We start from the raw sequence: 12,284 nt of genomic DNA on the forward strand, positions 1-12,284 counted from the left end.
AGGAGTCAAGGGGGATTCTGGGAAATGTAGTAAGAAGTGGTGATCCAGGCAGGAAGTGACATAGCAGGGAGACTCATATTTAAGGAAGGACAACTAGGAAATGCCCCTTTTCCCTTCTGCTCTTGCTCCAGCGCTATGTGATCCACCGGCAAGGGGGGATGCCAATGGAAGGCATCCGATAAGATAAGTCTTAGAAAATATATAGATTTATGATAATTAAGACTGAGCTAACAGATGAGAAATCCTAGTCATTGGCCAAGCAACATTGTACCTAATACAAGTCTCTGTGTATTAATTTGGGCCCTAACTCGGCGGGCAGAACTCAGGCAGCTGGCGGAGACCGCCCACGTGGCGGTAGGGCTCAGGTGGCTTTTGGCAGAAAGATTTATCGTAACAGTTATAAGTGCCAGATGTGCTTCATCTAGATATGAATAACTCTAGTTTGAGTGCCAAGGCCATCCTTACCTGTGTCCTTACCTGCATCCTTATCTGCATCCTTACCTGCATCCTTATCTGTGTCCTTACCTGCATCTTTACCTGTCTCATGCCTTCATCCTTTCCTGCCCACCTAGAATGCCTCCCCACTGCTTTGGGTCAGGCAGTTCTCACAATCACCATTTGGGTGCCCCCTTCCCCAAGTGTTTCTCATGGTACTTTCTGTATTGTCTAGCTGTCTGTGTACCTGTTTCGTTTTCCCCAAGCTATGCAATGTCTGTATTATTCAAGAGCTATTGAGGCATGGCTTTTCTCAACCTCACTTTTCTGCAAAGCATAATTATAATTTCTATGTAATTGTAACTTGAAAAGTTATAAAAAATAGTTTATTTCAATTATCATGCTTGTTAGTTGTTGGACAGGAGGTGTGCTGGCATCTGCAACATGCTTTGAAATGCATCAAAAATAATGCATAATTTAGGACCAACTGAGAGATGGGTGAGTGGACATGTAATAAAACCAGTACAAAATGCAGATTGTAATCCAGGTGGCAGAGGCGTAGGTGCTCCTGTGTGGTCCTCTCAATTTTTGCATATGTGTAAAAGTGGATGTAATAAAATATTTTAAAACTAAAACTAAAAAATGGGTCTGGGGAGATGGCTTAGTCAGTATGTCAGGAGAGTGTTTACCACACAAGCATAAGGACCTGAGTTTGGTTCCCATTACCCTCATAAAAACTGAATATGGTGGAATGTGTCTGTAATTCCAGTCCTGGGAAGGCAGAGGCAGGAAGCTCCCAGGTGTTCTCCAAATTCATACAGAGATACAAACAATAACATGAGGAAACTCAACTTTTGTCATTCACATGCATGTGTACTTACATTCATATATCACATATAAGCATACTTAAAAGAATTAAAAACCATGTACTAAAAAATCAAAACACAAACTAACAAAACAATCAAATTTATTTTCCTCAAGTACTTTCAAGCTAAAAGTCCCAAGGATATAGTATTTTTTAAAAACAAAATGGTGATTTTTTTCTTTCTAAATTCTTCCTATACCCCACAAACAATAATGCATGTGGATATATATATATATAATATATATATATATATATATATATATATATATGTTTTTAAAGAAATCGTTTGCCTGAGCATGGAAACCCACATATTTAGAACAGATTTCTTGCTGAGGTTTCTACTTAATTTCCAATAAAAATGTTGTATTGAATGTAGGATGGAGAAATGAAATTTTTGCAGTGTGTTATTTAGTGACATCTGCTTGTTTGATTTAGGCCACTGTAAAAACCTGCAAGAGTTGAACGTCTCAGACTGCCAGTCTCTCACAGTGAGTAAGACAGATTTTTCTACTGTTGTTAGGTCCAAACTTCTCACACTGGAGAGCCAGTGGGCACAGCACACACTCTGTATGCATTTGGGGTTGACTATGGAAAAAGCAAACTATATTAAACATTGGCAAAAACATTTGCCCCCTCTGTACAATGTTATCATTAATCTTGTGGCTATGTGCTCTGTGTTGGAGCCTCTGGAAGATGGAAATTCTTTAATGGTCACATAAAAATCAACTGTGTTTATGTGTCACATGTGTTTATGAGACAGAAAGTACTGGGTCCCAGCAAGGTTTATAGACTTATTTTGGTGGGCTTCATGACTATTAGTAACCATACCAAAGAAGATGGAAATGAAAATATAACCCCAGATTCCTGGCCCTGGCCCCTTGTCTTGCTCTCTACCCCAAATGTGTCTTCTACACTGTGAGCACACAATACCCTTTCTGTAGGCAGGTCTGACAAAATCACTCCATCTTCCATCACCCATACACTACTGGGAAAAAAATCAAACCACCTTAGCATTAGTGAATCCTGGAAACTCTCTGCACTCTATTTTCCTTTCCAGCCTCATCTTGTTCCACTCTGTGTACACAGCAAGTTCCAATGGCCATGCACTAGGTTTTGTTCATGCAGTCTGTTTCCTTTTTCTGAGACAGGGTGTCACTATGTAGACCAGACTGGCCTCAAGCTCAGAGAGATCCACCAGTCTGTACCTCTTAGGTGCTGGGGTTACAGGAGTGTGCTACCACCCTGGCTTTTGTTCTTGCTTTGCCCTTTCCCTCACCTGTAGGGGAAGCTGTAGCCACACAGTCAGGCACACCAGTAGCCAGCCCTAAGTAGGCGTGGCTACAGCTTCCCCTACACTCACCCTCAAGCAGAGTTTGTGTTTTGATAAGGTTTAGCATCTATGTCACTTCCTCTAAGCCGTCACTGTGTCTCAGGACTGCCTTCACAGCTGCTCCTCTATATTCCCATCAGAAGTAGCTGCTAACTATAGTACTCCGGCTCCTCCACAAACGTAAGAGACAACAAACTCACCAGAATAGGTCCATCAGTGGCTGAGAAGACCCAGGTTTAAGCCTTTGCTTAAGAAAAACATAAGGTTTCAACAGCATTTAATGTCTAATTCCACTATATGGTAAGGCATAAGGGCGATGAACGTAGATCCCGTCTTATGTTGCTCTGAGTATGTGCCGTAATTGACATGAGAAGGATGAAGGGTAATCTAGTAAGGCAGGCTAAGCAGGGAGGAGGACACAGTGTGTGTCTCACTGACCCCAAGGAGCAGGTTGACAATTCGCAAAAGGAAGAAAGGAAACAGGTTCAAATCTAAGTGGGCTGGAAGACACTCGGAGAAAAGTGGCCCAAATAGGCAGGTAAGAAACACACTGAACGTGGGAGCCCAGACTGGAGAGTCAGGGACGCTAACTTCTGCTGAAGCCATGCCAGTGGGGTGTTGGGGCACAGATACAATTGCAGTGGGCTGTGAAATGGAAAAGACGAAAGAAAGTAAACTACTGTTTCCAGAAAATGGCTGAGGGGGTAGGAGGAACAGGGACAGGAAAACCCAAACAGGGCTATAGAAGCCAGTGGAGGCAGGCTACCCAACCAATTAAGCAAGTCTCTGAGGAGAGAGAGAGAGAACAGAAGAAACCTGACTGTGGAATGACCCTCAGCACACACAAACACCAGGCAGACACCAAGGCCCTTCCCACAGGTAACAAGATGCCTGAAACTGGCTCCTCAGTGTCCCTTCCTGCATTGTACACAGTAACATTGCCTCATAGTCAGTTATCCTTCTCAGATGTATGCTGTGTTTTAACGTTAAGTCACTCGAAGTCCCCACAATGCCATTTCATGGTCCTGGAACCCATTTTTCTGTCTACCTGACTATCACTGCTCTCACCATGACCACAGCCTGGCTACGTTTGTTCCTCCTTTGAAACATGCTCCATCTCTGCTTTTCCATAAACCTCAGGAAAAGTAACTTTTAAAAAATAGCATCGTAGAAATAAAAACAAATTGATGTTATTCACTCAAAGTGAACACTTTAATAATAATAATTCATGGTATATGCACAGAATTATGGAACCAGCTCCAAATAATAATAATTATAATTTCCAAACATTTTCTTCATCCTTGAGAGAACCCGTATCCATTAAATCACCTCTCATTTTATCCTAACTCCTTAGCACCATGTGATTCCATTCTTCTGAGGAGTAAAGTTTTTTTCTGTGAAGCTTATCTTCCCATTTTCAGAGCAGAACATTTATTTTCCCCAAAGGTGGAAGACACTTTGAGTAAATAAGACATCAACATGAAAGTACTAAGACCTTTAGAACACTTCACCTCTTTTCTCCTGATACAAACATGAAGTCTTTAAATTAGCTGTCTGCTTCCCACCCACCAGGCCACTGCTCTAAGCCGGGTCAGGTGACCTTCCTTTCATTGGCTCATGCATCAACACAGCAAGCTGCTACTTTATGTTCAGCAGTGTCCCCAAGAAAGCAAGGGACAGATAGACAGGTGATAGAATCCACAAGAGAAAAAAATTTCTTTTTCTCTGCTTGGGCTGTTTCTCTACCAGCAAGTGCAGAAAGGCCCCTTGGTCAAGAGAGACTACCATCTTTGCTGGCATTTTCTTCAGATCTCTGATGAGGATTAAAATGGCGTTGCTGGGAAATGGATTCATTTTTTCTATGGATATTTTTAGCACCTGCTATGTTAAAACTATCCCATTAGGTGTTAGAGGGAATTTTAATGTTAGTTAAATTTTTAGTTCTTCCCTCGGGGAACATTAGCTCTGCATATGAATACAAAATTGCATTCTTTGAATTTGGCCTTCTACTAGGAAAGCCGACAATAGCCATCTGCATTGAGTTTGTGAACATCAAAGTCTTGTCCAAGTTCGAGATCTATAAAGGGCTAGTAATTTTATCCAGCTCCGTTTTACTGTTGTTTTCCCCTTGGAGACATAGGCTGGGAGACAGGCTTACATTTAAAGATGTGGGTAACATCCATCCAAAGAGCTTAGCTATATGTAATCTCTTGTGAAGTGTATCGCACTGAGAAATCTGAGTCCCATGTGTTGTAGACAAATTCCTGAGCCATTTAGCAGGGTGCATGCTCAAATACATTTTATGTCCAAACATTTCAATATTGAGTCTTGTGTTCTCTTAAGTACTGAGAACGGGAGTGGCCTGAACTTGTTTGGGTGACTAGGAGTCCCCAGAAAGGTGAAGGCAGAGAAAGGGGTTGCTGATGCAGCTCGGGGGAGTCACATTCCCCCACTGCACACTGCACACAATGCTCACACTATCCCATCATTCTGAGGCTTCTAAAGACAGCTAAGCCAGCTCTCTCCCCTGTCCTTGTCAGAGGGCTAAGCCAGCTCTCTCCCCTGTCCTTGTCAGAGGGCTAAGCCAACTCTCTCCCCTGTCTTGTTCTATCTCACTTATATCCTCACTGAAGTGTTTTGCTAAGTTCATGGTCTCTGTGAGCCCCGCTTGACACTTAACATTTTCAAAGACAGGTTTGCACATGTTAAAGTATGGTGCTACATACGATGACGGCTGTCTTTGATTTTTGAGGGAAACTTGTAATATATTTACTGTATTTGTCTACACATATCTGAATCCTACATTCAGTGATCTAGTGACTAGAAAAATTGCTAATAGCTTGAGCACAGTGCTTTTCAAAGGTCCCACTTGTCCATATGATGTTCAAACAGGCTTCCCTATGCAGAGTCCCTGGGTCTTGTTTAAGATAGGATTTGCTGCCCAGGAAATCCCTCACTGGATGACTAACCACCAACCACTGTGCCCCAGGTTTTGCTATGGTAAATATCCATGCATCCTGGAAACAGTGAGGAATGCGATGTCCAACTGGTCCTGATACCACTGAAAATCAGTTTTTGCCATCCCTAGTGGTGTCTCAGCTGTCCTGCCCATCTGAATTCTCTAAATCACTTCTCAAAGCCAGTGATAATTCACCTCCTCCAGACAGATACCAGTAGTGGGCTATCCTTTTCTAGACAATGTCCTGAAATGTGCTCAAAGCACAGTTATTTAAAACTGGCTGATACCTGGTGGTATTCCAGGGAGATTCAGCAACCATCATTGAATAAATAAAGACCTATTGTTAACTCTATATCTCCTCTCCTCTTCTTTCTTTCCTTTTGTTTTAACAAGGTTTCAGACTGTAACTCAAGCTGGACCGAAACTCATTATGTAGCCCAGGTTATCATTTAACTTGAGGTGATCCTCCTGCCTCAGTCTTTCCAGTTCTGAAAATATAGGCATGCACCATTATGCCTGACAGGTACTATATTTTCTATATTTTTATATGCAAAGTAGCTCATTGCAGTCAAAGCTTGACACTCATCTGGCCTTTTTCAACTTCAGTTCAAGACTAGCATTGCTTCTCAGCTCAGCCATAGCCTTCAGTCACTTCAGCTTAATTCCCTCTCTCTAGCCCCAATCCCAACACTGGATCTTGTGCCTTCAATACACCTTGTGTATTGTCTATATTTTATGTCTAAGTTAGGGTGTCTGTTTTCATGAAAAGATATCATAACCACACCATGACACCACAGCAACTCTCACAAAGGGTCACATTTAATTGATGTGGCTTATAGTTTCAGAGGTTTAGTACAGTACATTATCATCATGGTGGGACTAGGCCACATGCAGACAGGCATAGTGCTGGAGAAGGAGCTGAGAGTCCTTCATCTTGATCCTCAGGCAACAGGAAGTGAACAATTTCACTTGGAATAGCTTGAGCATAGGAGACTTCAAAGCCCACCCCCACAGTGACACTTCCTCCAACAAGGCCATACCTACTCCTAATAAAGCCACACCTCCTAATAGTGCTACTCCCTATGGGGACCATTTTCTTTCAAACCACCACATTTTAGTTTTGAAATATATAAATTGATACCATATCAGAATTATCAATAATTTGTTAAACATTTATTTAGGTTTTTAAATGTATCATGCTCAGAACCACAGAAATTTAGTCCACACAGACAGATGACATGCCTGGGTTAAACATGCCATACCTTTAAATGAAGTCCAGTTGTTGAGAGAGTTCATTATTCCAATCTTTCAGAATAAATTTAAAAGCAGGCCAGTTTGTGACCACATTTCTGTATCTGGGCAGTCAAAAGTCACACTGTGATATTTGTGTCACATAATGGAATTTGCAAGAGTTTACCTATTGATAAAACATCATTGTGAGGTAATGACATTTTATTTCTAAAGAAAGGTGAAAGGAGGGGGCAATGAAGCTTCACACAACATGAGTAGTTTCTACTTTTTTTTTTTTTTTTTTTTTTTTTTTTTTTTTTTTTTGAGACAGCGTTTATCTGTGTAGCTTTGGAGCCTATCCTGGCACTCGCTCTGTAGACCAGACTGGCCTCGAACTCACAGATATCCAACTGCCTCTGCCTCCCAAGTGCTGGGATCTAAGGTGTGCGTCACCAACACCCGGCTAGTTTCTACTTTTTATTTGAAGTAGTATCAAAGAATATGAAGGACCAAGTTATGCATGAATATTTTTCTAGGACAGGAAAAGAGATGAGAGATAATGGAGCAATTGAAAATTCTCTGAGGGTTTGATACAGTTTCTCTTTTTCTTTTGTTCTGCAGGATGAATCAATGAGACACATTTCTGAAGGCTGCCCTGGGGTCCTGTATCTCAACCTGTCCAACACAACTATCACCAACAGGACTATGCGCCTCCTGCCCAGGTATGCCGGGCTGTCTGTTAGATGGAAGTAGGATCTCATAAGTACTTTAGGCTGGCCTTGAACTCATGCTTCTCCATCTTCTGACTAATAGGACTTGTATTATTTGTATCACATTGACACATTGAAAATGTTGTGCTCTCCTAGGCTTTGATTTGTTCTAGTTGACCTCAGAGATAATCCCCCTCATCAGCACCGAGTGAGCCATGGCAGCATGATGAGAGGACAACCTCTTTCTCATTCCTGAGCTGGAGTCTTTACTGTCCTTCGATGGCAGGTACAGCTGACCCTTGGCTTTCTGTCTCAGCCAGTGTTTTTGTCAGTCTTGCAGCAATGCACCCAGTAGCTTGAGACAGACCTTCCTGTCTCTTTCTGCTCCCCTTCCTGGGCATTGGAGCTTGCCCCCAACTTTCTTTCTAGTGTCTGAGACCTTTCTCTAAAAGAACTCCAACATGCCTCTTCCCCAGACTGCTGTCCAGCTTTCAGGTCCCCTGTGTCACATTGAGAGGCCACCACTTCCAGGGAGCTTACACTGCTGAGTTTTGACCGTCTATCAACTTTGATGTCCCTAGAGTATGGCAGCTGCCATTCCCTAGCCAGCACATCTCTGGTGAAGGCACAGGATAGCATAACATCTGGCAGAATTGTCAACTTTCCAAAATTTTTCTTACTTAGCTTTTCCATGTTTACTGTGGAAAGACTAGCCAGGTATTGTATCTGGTCTTAGGGAGATGTTCTACTATGACATTGGGAAAACAGTCCTCAAACCATTGTGAAAGACTGAATGCTTCTTGAGACTATAACTTTTGAGCTCCTTTCAAAATTAACAATAAGACAAAAAATTCTGGGTGACGACTTTCCTTATGTTCCAACTCTAACAGTTGTCTGCAAATTGGCAAACCTCAGGAAAGTGGCATGGTACTTCCGGTTTTTGTCAATGCTGCAAAACCTTCCTTTTAGAGTTCCTCCAGATTCTTTAAAACATAAGGAATCTTCACCTAGCCAGGCACTTAGTAAACATTCACTTTTTATTCCTATATATCTTTTAAAACTCAGGCATGTAATTAATTTAGAATTTATTTCAGTGATAAAAGAAGCAATGAACCAAACTGGAGGTCAACGAACTATTCCCCAGGTGGTTTTGTGTGACCCACTGGCCACGGTTTTACATTCTCCATCTGTAATAGCTGATCTTCCAACATTATCTATTGACTGTAGCTGTGTGTGGTTCTTCCTTTCATATTTAAAATTTAGACAGGCATAAGTGCTTAAACACATTCATTATTAGTACCTCTACATATAGCTGTGCCCACATCTCGGGGGTTTTCACAGCCATTGCATCCTGTCCCGTTCTTCCTTCAGTGACTCATCCCCAGTAGCTTGCAAAGGCTGATGGGAAATAGCTAAGATGACACACACACACACACACACACACACACACACACACAAAGACTTGAATTATTGTTTTGGCAATTGTTTAGATTTAAACTGATGGAAAAGGCAATTTATAAAGTAGATTAAACTTAAAAGTTTGCCTTGCCTGTAGCCAGCAAATAGCATAAGAATTGAGATAATATTTTTTTTCTTTCAACCCTGTAAGACGATCTGATTTAGCAGCAAAAGCATTAATGCTATTGCCAGGTGTGTACACTCTGGGCACATGTCTCAGTTGCCTAACTGTGTTCTGTGATGTAATGGACGTGACGTTTGAGAAAATGACCATAATGTAACTCATAGAACTATACTCATGCCTCAGCAGCAGCAATCAGCTTATAGTGGGCTATCTCCATAAGAATTTGGCAAAAATTAAGCAAAGTATTGTACAAGAACCTACTGGCTATATGGAATTGACTATAATACTGTATAGTTTATTATTATTTATAAGTCATATGGTACCTAACCTTTGTAGTAAGACAAAAAACATTTTACAGAACATATTTGCACACTATTTTGGAGAATAGTTAGATATTTATCACTATATTAATACTTAAAGATAAAATAATTTATATGTAATCATCATCTTAGGAATAGAGTATTTTTATACTTTTCAAAGTTAAAAAAATCTCTTAATAAAATTTTTGTTTTGGTCAGAAAAATTTTTAAGTTATTAATACATGTCTTTTTTTGTTGTCATCCATTAGTTGCAGCCTTTCTGAATGTCTTCTATCTTTATTTACTAAATGGTCCTTTCTGTGTTGGAATATGAGAGCAAGTATCTTCTTAAACTTTTCATTTCAAAATGACACAGCAGAGCTAGGTAATTATTTCTAAATAAGAATTTGGAAAAAGTGTATTAGACTTGTTAAATATTATTTTCACTTTTCAAACAAGTAGCCTATATTCTATTTCCCTTTTGACTCAATACTTGGAGAAGAATTCTTTGTTTAAAGTGGTTGGTGCTTCAGTGTTTAAACTTCTGTCTTTAATTGTGGAAGAAGTATGGACTGAATTAATTCTGCTTTTTGGAATTCAGATTTCTTCAAGGACTAGTTTATAATTAGTTTCAGCATGCACATGAATGTTTAAAGTGAAGATAATTTGTTTAAGAGTACAAACTTCTGTGTATAAGTGTATGTTTATACATAGATCTTCTTGACACGTCATAATGTATCAGTGATATTAGTCACTGATTATAACTAAGCTCATAGTTTATTTTTATTTTATGTATGAAGATAAAGTATCATGCTTTATCATAAATTATAGCATTTTTCCCACATAAAATGGTATTCTTCTTCCTGGTTAATGGTTTTTCGTGATTTGTGTTGTTTTTTGAGACAGACTCTCACTGATTGGACTAGGTTGCCATCAAACTTGCAATCCTCCTGCCTCAGCCTTCTGAGTGTTGCAGTGACAGGCCCACTGCCATACTGAGCTGAGTTGGCTGCTGGCACCCTCACCTTTGCTTTCATTGTTTAGGCTTTTTGTGGAATTGCTCTATGAATCCCCGTCTCTTAAATCTTTGTCTTACTGGTTTTTAGTTGTGTTTTATGTGTAGCATGTAGCAAATTTCTATTTTATTTTTGGTTTTTGAAAACAGGGCTTCTCTGTAGCCCTGGCTCTCCTGCAACCCATGCTTTAGACTAGATTTGCCTTGAACTCAGATTCACCAGCAGTCGGGAGGCAGAGGCAGGCAGATCTCTGTGAGTTCGAGACCAGCTTGGTCTACAAGAGCTGGTTCCAGGGCAGCCTCCAAAGCCACAGAGAAACCCTGTCTCGAAAAACAAGACAAACAAATAAATAAACAAACAACAAAAAAAGTGGGCTGCCCACAGCTCTTTCTCATTATTCGTTTGTGGATTTTTCTTGGAGGGGAGGGGCTGGGGGTTGTACCACATGTTCCTATGGAGGTTAGGGTGATTTGAGGGACTCAGGTTTCACTAAGTCACTCTTCAGCCTAGAGCTATCCATGGTCACCAGGCTTTGCTGGTGAAAACACCTTTACCTGCTGAGCCATCTTGCAGGCCCATCCTTTATTCTAGGAACATCTCTGCCTGGTACTATTTTCTGATTTTAATTCTTTCCAGTTATTTCTGTTCCCATAGCCTTGGCAGCACTCTGCCGTGCTTCACACAGCACCCTGCCCATTCTGCCTCTGCTCTCCTTTCCTCTGGTCTGCACTGACTCATGCCATGGGCAGTCGTGTCTTATCTAGACTATTCCCTGCTGTCTCTAACATTAGCTAGTTGAACATACCTGTGTGTGTTGCCCAAGAGAAGCCCTGAGTTCTGGCCATCTTGTTCTTCATGCTTGTCTTCCTTGCAGAGGGGACGCCCTTCCTTTCCTACCTAATTCTTAGCTCTCGGCATGGCATCCGGAAGACCAGGGAGTTCTCCTTTCTCTGCATCTCAGCGGAGCACTCACTCATTTCCCCTTCTGGGAGCACACGTGGGAACAAAAAAAATGATTTTTGAGAAGGCGTGTGTGTCTTGTTGGGATTGCTCAGGATGATCTTCAACTTTGGGCTCAAGTGATTCTCCTGCCTCAGCCTCCCAAACAGCTGATGCTCCAGGACCACATTGCTGTACATGGCTTGAGTCTAGTTCCTTAATGGATCCTTTTATGCTGTAGTGAGTGCCCCTTTATTTGGCTTTGGATTTTCTCATATACCAGGGTTCTCTGTTATGTAGTCTCACCAATGTCCATCAAAGAGGAGCAGCCACAGCAAGATGTCCTGCTCATGGGACAACCTCAAGTTCACTCTCATTGTGAGGCTACCTCTTCCATTTAGATTTTCTAGAATATTCTGCCTCTTGAAGTCAAAAAGTCCCAAACTCAAAGAATCTACCTGCAAATTCCCATCTTCTTAGTCTAGGCCTTATCTTGGTGGTTTTGATAGAAATATTTTGATAGAAATTTCCATTGAGGGGGCTGGAGAGATGGCTCAGAGATTAAGATCACCGACTACTCTTCCGGAGGTCCTGAGTTCAATTCCCAGCAACCACATGGTGGCTCATAACCATCCCTTATGAGATCTGGTGGCCTCTTCTGGTGTGCAGATATACATGGAAGCAGAATGTTGTATACATAATAAATAAATAAATCTTTAAAAAACAGATTAAAATAAAAAAGAAATTTCCGTTGAATACATGGTATTTTACTCTTTTTAGCAGACCCTGTTGTTGAAGATGGAACATAAAATACTTCAGTTCTTCAGTGGAAACAAAGTCAAAATAAAGAACAAAAATAATTTCTGTGTTTTCTTAAAGATTATACTAGTGGCAGAAAAATAAAAAGAAAACCCATACC

At 40.9% G+C, this 12,284-nt stretch overlaps 1 protein-coding gene across 1 annotated transcript in view; it reads left to right on the top strand.

Moving 5' to 3' along the window:
- Fbxl13 (F-box and leucine rich repeat protein 13) overlaps window positions 1–12,284 on the top strand; it is a 198,368-nt gene that overhangs the window by 102,940 nt on the left and 83,144 nt on the right. The window contains exons 10-11 of the mRNA XM_027393433.2: window positions 1,736–1,788; window positions 7,441–7,541. Coding sequence (XP_027249234.1) covers window positions 1,736–1,788; window positions 7,441–7,541 — 154 coding nt within the window. The remainder of the gene's footprint in view (window positions 1–1,735; window positions 1,789–7,440; window positions 7,542–12,284) is intronic.

The sequence above is a fragment of the Cricetulus griseus genome (assembly GCF_003668045.3).
Source record: "Cricetulus griseus strain 17A/GY chromosome 1 unlocalized genomic scaffold, alternate assembly CriGri-PICRH-1.0 chr1_0, whole genome shotgun sequence".
NCBI classification, from domain to species: domain Eukaryota; kingdom Metazoa; phylum Chordata; class Mammalia; order Rodentia; family Cricetidae; genus Cricetulus; species Cricetulus griseus.